This window comes from Schistocerca nitens, chromosome 4, assembly GCF_023898315.1.
Source record: "Schistocerca nitens isolate TAMUIC-IGC-003100 chromosome 4, iqSchNite1.1, whole genome shotgun sequence".
In the NCBI taxonomy this organism is placed as follows: Eukaryota; Metazoa; Arthropoda; class Insecta; order Orthoptera; family Acrididae; genus Schistocerca; species Schistocerca nitens.
The window spans coordinates 537,896,021-537,905,465 of NC_064617.1; the positions used below are offsets into that span (position 1 = coordinate 537,896,021).

At 34.0% G+C, this 9,445-nt stretch overlaps 1 protein-coding gene across 4 annotated transcripts in view; it reads left to right on the forward strand.

Moving 5' to 3' along the window:
- The window catches only part of LOC126253627 (mucin-5AC-like), a 142,199-nt gene extending 133,196 nt beyond the window's left edge, over positions 1–9,003 (forward strand). For all 4 annotated transcript variants that reach the window (XM_049955104.1, XM_049955106.1, XM_049955105.1 and 1 more), the window contains one exon: positions 1,394–9,003. In XM_049955104.1, the coding sequence (XP_049811061.1) occupies positions 1,394–1,530 (137 nt within the window). In that variant the 3' untranslated portion in view covers positions 1,531–9,003. The remainder of the gene's footprint in view (positions 1–1,393) is intronic.
- The last annotated feature ends 442 nt before the right edge of the window (positions 9,004–9,445 follow it).

Here is a 9,445-nt window from a genome sequence, read left to right on the forward strand (position 1 = left end):
ATGACCAGAAAACAACCTGTCAATGTATTTTGACTGCGCCAAATATTCCTCTCCTAATGTACTATTATTTTTTCTGTTGTACTTCTGTGCTAAATATCTTTTTGGTTCTTTCTACCTCTACATCCATACTCCGCAAGCCACCTGACAGTGTGGCGGAGGGTACCTTGAGTACCTCTATTGGTTTTCCCTTCTATGTACTATTGTCACATACTTGTTTCACAGCTATGAATGCCCGAAAAGGGTTGGAATTAATATTTTGCTGTTTATGTAGTTATCGAATGGGCTGGAAAAAGAAAAATCTAATCGATCAGAAGCACACTCAGTTCACTTGTGGAAAACGTGTTGCTGCATCTCAACAGAAACAAGTCATTTGTTGAAAGGTTAAATGCAGACAACAGAGGGAAACAAAGGCCATTTCAGAGAAAAGGCAGTAGAAGTTCTTGCAAAGTAGACATTCAAATCAGAAAGCTCCTGAGCCACCACGTTTTTTTTTAAACAGTCAGTTTCGCAGTAAAGTTTTGTGGTCGCGAGGTGTGACAACCTTAGGAATTTGTATGTCTGATCATTCACAAACAAAAGAATTTTAGATGCGAATTTTATCAAAAATAGATGTGAATTTCACCAGAAATAAATGCTTCATTTTCACATTCCTAGTGACAATGATTGAAAAACTGACAATTTCTCCAACAGCAAACCAGCATTATGCTATGTGAAATTGAGAAATTACTTGGGTCTTAGGAGTTAGCCATTTATATGAAGGATAATATACTACTATAATTTTTGAACACAATTAAACGTGAAAAAAAAGCAATTATCACATTCAAAAAATACTTGGGAAATTGTTCATGTAGTTATAATGTAGTGGGTGCTGTGTTGATTGGTATCATAGTGTCTCTTTGTATTATTTTCCTGTTTTGTGAGCACTAAAATGTTAACTGATAGCCGGTGTTGACTGGATAAATGTAATCTTCCTTCTGAGTAAGGCACCCATATTCCTCGCACATCACCAGTCCCAACCCCCACCCTCCCCGCCAATGCTTCCTCTTCCTTGCATTTCTCTCAGTTTTGAGCTACGTTTTCTGTATGTGTTGTGCGTAAAAGCAAAGAAATGAAATTTACAAAACCATCATAGGACAGGTTCCTTGTACTAAAGTGCTAGTTTATTAGGTTGCTAAAAATAAATTGAAGAAACCAGAATAGTTGGAATTTTGTGTTCTGCTAACAGTATGAACCAGATTGTAGTCAAAATCGAAGGGGTATTTGGTGGCCTCTGGAGTTTCTCATCTTTTGTACACTTCTTCCATGGATTTGAATGTGATTATACAGCTCAAACATATACAATCTAAATTTTCAAATTAATTTTGTAATTTACATTATTCAAATTTTTTTATAGATGGTCTGGCAACAAGCAATGACAGTGTAGGACAGTTTCCAGCAAGAGGACCAAGCGTGAAGAGTAGGCAAGAGGACTCCTTTGATCTGCTTCTGCGAGAAGCACAAGCTACAATTAGAAAACGTAGTAAAGTTTGACATAGGTGTAGTCACCTAGGAGTGATTTTCTTAAAAGTATTTCTTTTTTGTTAGGGGGAGAAATTATAACTTATTTCTAAAGCTGTATGTTACTGGTGTAGTGTTTTGCGAGATGTGTTCCACTAGTGTCATGTCTTTTATAATGTCATATAAATATGGGTAAATGGACCATGACAATTTAATGTCAGCTGCATGGTTCTCACAGCTGTTTGTATATGTATAAATATATAATGGAATATGTGGAAAGCTCAGTCACAGTTATTTGTCTGGGTAAATTTGTTAATTTCGTTATTTACGTGTGAGTATAAACACTCATTGATTTGAGTGCTACTTTTGAATACATTGTATTCATAATGATCTCTGGTCTTGTTTACCCTGCTAAGATAACAAAGGAACTGAAATAATGAAAGTTCTCTTGAGAAACTAAGAACCTCTTTTTCCTTGAATATTGAAATTACACTTCATTGGAAATGCTCATTTACGAACACAATATATTTTGGATACAAACAAAAGTTACATCATTAATTAGATTCTTGCATGGCTTTCGGTGTACATTTTGAGGAATCTGTGTTTAGCACCTATTATGAAGCAGTAAAATATAGGTGCATGAGATGTGTGATGCTCACATTGTGTTTCCTCATTAGCAACCACTGCATTTTTTAATCATTCATTGTTTCACAACTTTTAAAAAGATTTGACAAATAATATTTTAATGATGCATGTCATTTTTAGTGTGACCAGGGACAATATAATGTGCAAATACTTGTGGTGAAATTTAATATGTATTTCATATTTTTATACGTGTGTGTGCGTGTGGTGTATAACAGACACAATGTGTATGTCAGTATTGGGTAGAGAATCACCAGAATAAGTACAACACTAAAAGTTGAGCCATTTTTAACAAATTATTGTTCATCATTATGCTGCATTAATGCAAGTACTGTTTGCATCATTCTTCAGTGGAATTCTGCAGCAGTGGTCATAATTTACTGTAATTTAAAAGTTCATATTTGTTTGCCATGGGCAAGCCAATTACTGTTCTTGCCATTGCAAATATTAGTTGTAACCCTTCTACATTTTTTTCAGAAGTTTTTGTTTATTTAACATTGTTCCTCAGTTGTATAATTTGTAAAAGTGCTGGCTAAAGAGTACTTCCTACATGAAATTTCAGCCAAGTTAAGACAGACATAAGCTGCTTACAAGGAGAGATTTCCAGTGGTGGGACCAACTTTTTGAAGCAATCTATATGGTGATGTAGATCAGCATCCAGGGAATCTCACATTGCAGTCCTTCTACCTGGTGGACCCTTGTTTGCAAGTAATCAGCAAAAAACTATTTTGGAATTTCGCATGGTGCTCTATTATAGCTTTAAAAATAGTATCAGTTAACAGACTGCTTACTTAGTGTCATGGTTTAGGTACTAGCGTGACACTAAAAAGTTTGTCAGTTCGAATATCGGCAGATACATTGAAATATTTTTATTTTAAAATCTTTATCAAAATGACTATTCATCATTTTTATTTAGTTAAATGGTTTAAATGTAACTTTTTTTCTATTCCTTTCTCACTTCTTTTTTTTTTTCACTGTCAGTCCTTTCCTCTTGGAATTCTTGTTTGTATTATTTTGATTATTCTTATGTATTACCTTAGATTTAATTTCTTTCGTTTTCTCATCTACATTTTCATCTATGTTATTGCATTCATTATTTGTTTCTCAGTTTGCTTGAATTTTGTTGTACTTATAATCACTGCTTTCATTTAGAATATCTTCCTTGTTATTTTGTCCATAGTGTGACGAGTATTTGTTTTAAATGTATCTTGTACATGTCACATTAGTACCTTCATCATTACGTTAGGCAACCAATCAGTAAATTGTTAATATTTTTCAAGCTATACAACATCATGCGAAATTCCGAAATTTTGTTTTGTCAGCTACTCTTAAAGGAGGCACTACCAGGGTGAATGGCTGCAGGATCTGATTCCATGGACCTACATCACTGTATAGATTGTTTCAAAAAGTTGATCACCCCACTGGGGACAATTCCTTGTTAGTGGTGTAAAACGTGACACCAATACTGAGGGGAAACACATAAGCCAAATTAATCTCACACTCCTGTGAGTAAGAATTCTTCAATTCTTCTGTCCACATCCTCACCTGTTCTGTTCTTCCTCCTTTCCATTCCACCCTTTCATTTCTGTGAATGAGTGCCAGGTTCCAAAAATCTGTCATTGATCTCTTAGTGTGTTTCATTGAAGCAGTAATCCCTTCTCCACTACAACTCCCTTTCACACCAGTAAAGTAGACACTTTATCTTCCATTATTTGTTGGTGTACAATTTATCTTATTTTACCAGTGTTAATAACTTTCATAAGCTAATCTCAGTCCTTTTACTCTTTTGCTGGCATAATACCTGTGGCAAGGTTGTGTATTAATGTAAATTGGATGACAGTCCTTTGAAATCCTCTAGTTAACACTTTTGTAAGGTTTATCACAAACAAATTTAAACATTTTGTTGACATTGACAGAAATAACAAATAAGTGTTGCCTGCCACTCAATTACGTGATGGGCTATGGAAATTAATTTCGGTGTTTGGCATGTGATAGTTAACTATTAATTGATAACATTTTGGAATTGGAAACCAATTTGTATCTGAAATGGCAGTGTCTAGGTAATTCATATTGTTCCATTAACAGTTTCCTTTATTAAAAAGGTATAAGACATGTCACTAAAGCTTACATAGTCATTCTTAGGATGTAATATTTTTGTGATAGTTGATGTCTTTCATATAGTGTTGATAGAACAATCTTAAAAGTAAAGTTCAGTGCTTCACCTACCTTTTTCATGTTTGTTGAAATAGTATTACTCTTTAGTTCATGTCGATTCTAGAATTTTTGTATTACTTTCATTGTTTTAAAATATTTTAAATACTCGCTTTGTCATATGTTCCTTTCTGGAGTGTAATGGTCTGTTTTGTGTGTATGAATGAAGTATTATTAGAACAAGCTGTAAATGAATGTAGAATAGTTACAATATTTTGAATGTGCACCTTATGCCTCTTAATAGTTAAGCTTTTTGTGTGTTTCCATAATTCTAACAGCGATTAAGAGTATTGAAAAGGTATATTGATTGGGTAGTGACATCAGCATAAAACAGTATCATTTCAAGAAATTTAATAAATCCTTTTTTGTATTTATGTTCATCTTGTCATGTTATATTGACCAATATTTTCACCATTGTTACAAATGATTAAAATTTTGGTGAATATAATGTGATGACATGGTCACATACTGAGAATAGTTTGTAGTATGATGATGACTGTGGAAGCCTACACTTGCATACATCCTTTCTGGAGGCAGTCTTAGAAGTAACTTGTTTCTGTTTGGTGTGCTTTTCGCATTGCAAATTTTGTTTGCCAGAAGCTATAGATGGTGTTGCATGTTAGAGCTACACATTACAGCTACTACTTTGTACATTGGCTCTTTGTTCATTTTAAGTGTCAATATTTTGTATACTGTTGTCTCTCATCAGTCATGTCTAATCATTAGGTGACACAGGTTTATTTTTGTTTACTCGTAGTAATCACTAAAGACGTACAATTTTGCTGTCTTAAAATTTAAAGAGTCACTTTAAATCAACTTACCATTTTTACAAGTGTATGTTTAAATATGAAACAGTATAATTTGTAAATAGTTTGCCATTATGAAGGTCTGTTACTGCCAGATAGACAAAATACATAGTTGAATTATTCTTATTTATTGTTAAAAGATAGATTACAAAACTAAATAGACACATTTCACTTAAATTATACCTCTACCTATTCATTTACTTTTTTTCAGTGATTGCCCACATAACATTAATATTTCAAACGTGTTTTGCAATATCAGAATCTTAAGTTTATTTCCATGCCCAGGTAACTGCAACAATCTTTTTGACCTCTTCAAGCCATTGTTATTAAATATTTAGATATTATTCTCCAATGTTTTATCTACCAAACCTTGTAGCAGCCATAATAGTGTTCGGGACAATGAGCAAATTCCAAATGTTCTTCAGATAAATTGTAACAACAGAAGTTGCAATGCAGTCAAGAGAAAATTGGCCCTTGTATTAGGAACTATTTTACCCACTCATTGCAATTGATTCTATATTCACATTTCAAATTATTTAAATGTACTTTAAGTTATTCTCTATCACACAAGTCTCTGCACTTACCAAAGATTTCTTGGAAGATAATTTCATGACATTTATCACAGGGTGTTTCTGCACCCACCATAGGGAATTCGTGCTAGTTCTATTTGTGTGTGTGTGTGTGTGTGTGTGTGTGTGTGTGTGTGTGTGTGTGTGTGTGTGTGTATTTTCGGGTGTGCGCACGCGCGTGTTACGTGCAAGGTGTAAGATACCCCAGATTATCAATTCAGCACTCGTCTTTCGCAGTGTGGACTCTCCCATCACATGATATTTTTCTTTTAATTCATTGATTGAGTAGTCTGCACCATTATTGTGAATATTATTATTTCTTGTGGAAGCACGGTATGTTGAAAATAGGTGAGTGAGGAAGTGACAGTGTCTGCAGTGGATTAGTGTACTCAGATAATTGCTTTTTGTTTAAACAGACTGCATTAATAGATTTGTATCTTTTCCGAATAAAATGCTGCCACCATTATAGGAGAATTATGTCCTGTTAACTTTTGAGGATATAGTCGCTGCTGATACTTTTTGTGTGCACAGTAAAATATCTGGACATCTAGGGGTGACTGAAAACGCTATCTGTCTGTTGAACAACATGTATGACAGCATTTCAGTTACTGTAAGGATTGATAAATTATTCTGCTTTCATTTATATGGTGTCTTTTTTATTGTAAATTTGAAAGAGCATATATTGTTGAGCATTTCTAAATAACATATATATGTGGGAAGTTATACATTATTTCTTCAGAAAAAGTAGAGGCACTGTTGGGTTTCTCATTGGATTGTGGTACACGTATTTGGAGCCCCAAGCTCATTCAAGAATCAGAATAAACTAACCTGTGTTCTGCAAAGATGATCTTCATTTTGGTATTGGACATACCTTCTATAAGTATATAGTAGACCTATTTTCTTTTATAGTGATTTTAGAATTGCAACAGCTTTGTTAGTGAAATGTGTGTCTGTGCTGATGGATTGATGGCTCACTCGAATGTTAAGGTATGCCCCCCACCCCCGGCCATCTGTTTCTGCCAGTTTTGCATGATTGTACCATATAAACTGTAGAACAAGCAGTGCTAGCAATCCTAACACCTTACATGTGTTCCAGGTCAGGCAGTGCTATTTTCTTTTAAGTCTGCCAAGATGCAGCATATGGCAAAAAAGTATTTAATGTCACTATTTCCTGTGATACAATGTGCAGTTGAATCGTTTCCATATCATTTCATAATTATCAAGGCGTGATTCTCAAAAGTCACATGGCTGTTACTTTTGTTTGGTAAGAAATACTTTGCCTACAGTCTGTGGGCATTGATTCAGTGTTGTATCATTTTTGCCATGTACTATTTGATATTTGTGTCTTCTGGAGTATGTTAGATGTGCCTTGGTTAATTGTAAATTTTGGGTGACTGCATGTAGATTTAATACTGTGACAGTTCTTGGTACGAGTCTGTCTTCTGAATTGTAACATTAACTGAAAAATGTTAGGTATAAAAGATTACAACCATTACTAAATTGCAAATTGTGCCATAGAATACTAAGGAAGAATGCAACTTTTGAATAGTACAATATGTGAACTACCTGTTACTTTTAAAAGGTTGTACTGAAAATGACTAACCTCTTTAATCTTGATAAGTCTAAATATGTAATCCATTATGTTTAAAACAAAAGCTTATGTGATTAGCAAACTGTCGTAAGTAGGTGGAATGGAACAAAATGAATTGTCCACTACTGCCAGAAACTGCGTTTACTGTCTTCTGCCTTAATTTCAAATACAGTCAAGGGAACACAAGGCTGCAAGTGGAATGTATAAAGGTTGTGTGTATGCATTGAATATTGTACAAAATTTGTTTTACGAACAAAGTATATTGTCCTTGAAAATTTCTTTCAACGCAGATTCAGTGGTGACAAAACATAATCATAATGGCAGTGCTGTTTTTTCAGTTTTTCGTGCCTTATGTTGCTATATGAAAAGTCTAATATTTGTGCATTGATGTGAATAACAGTGCTGTACTAAGCACACTTCATGAAACAGTGGCAGACATAATGTTTAATTTATTAGGACACATTTGAGGTGCCTGGTATATTTGCCTTAAAGAGTACAATTTGTTGGTCTCCCCCGTATTCTCAGAAGCATGTACCTAATTTAATGTTTTCATAATTTGTATATATGGACTTGAGAGTGGTGCTAATTTATGAGAACTGTACATATATATTTTTATACGTGTGTGTGTGTGTGTGTGTGTGTGTGTGTGTGTGTGTGTGTGTGTGTGTGTGTGTGTCAGTCAGTCAGTCAGTCAGTCATGTATCCTTTTGTATGACATCTTCATCAGCATGTTCTGTTAGCTCTATAACTACTGGATATTTTCATGTTTCACTGAATAATTGCAATAACCAGTAGCCATACCATAATATTAAAAGCCATTTGAAAATGCGGAAATGCTCATGTAAATTCTCATTTGGGAGACATATTATTAAAGAATACTGCTGTACATATGTTGTCATTTCACATTCATAAGATTTCCAGGTCATGGAATAGTGGTGGTAAAACATGCTATATAGATATTGACATGTAAATTTGTAACAGATATCTTACATGCAGTGAAATTTATATTAAACCAGATGTACCATGGACATAATACACCGCATGATGTTACTTTTGTTAAGAAAAATTATATTCGTGTGATGTGATTGTATGAGGAAAATAAGTGCAGTCATAGATCATAGTGTTGATCACTTCACAGCCACACAGATAAGTGCAGTCATAGATCATAAAGTGTTGATCACGTCACAGATACACAGAATGAAGTCGTGATCAAACAGCATTATGAACAGTGTGTGTTGATAATTGAAACTAGATATATTGATTTAAACCTTTTTTGCATTTAACATTTTTGTTTACAGTAATTTGTGAAATATTCATCGTGGAATTTTCTTGAAGCCTCCATTGTGAGCGATGATGTCAGTAGTAATGTTAAGCTGTGTGGCATTAGGTGTACATTTGCTACATCCTGAAATTTTTAAAAATGATCAGAAATTTCAATTGTTTGAAGAGTGTCTTCTGCTGTTGATGAATTTTTGCAGAAGTGTTCAGATACCCTTACTGCTTTAGTAGCTGGGAAACAAAGAAATCGGTAACATGTTACTTTTGGAAACCATAGTAGGGTCTCCACTTACTATAGAGATGAAATGTGGAATTTGTAAATTTTGCTGCTGTCGAAGAATTTTTCCCCCCCTCCATGGGCAGTGAATTGTGTAAATTATTGTACATTAAATAAAACTCTGTAGTAAAACTTTTTTATTATGACAAAATATCATGACAAACACTTGTTGCTCTTCTGGAATTGACTGTTATCTCCATTGTAAGAGTGTATTTGCTGGATCATACCTTCGGAGCAGTCATCTATCATGTGGAAAAGGAAAATTTCTATTTTCCATACTCAGCCACAGTTTGCAAAGAGCTTAAACAAATTATAATATTAGGAAGCTTTGCAAGATATAAATACACATAACCCATCACAAGTAAGTTACATAACGAGATCAAGAGTATACAATGAAAAGACTCGTGAAAATAATGTTGTACCCAGCATGTATCGTCTTGCCATAATTGAACCAAGGTTACAACGTTATTATATATATATAAAAATTAGAAGTGCAACAAGGGCTTCAGTTAAGCTCCAATAATGAATAAATTTTGAATTAACGAGAATAACAGTTTTTTGCCAATGTTGTCGA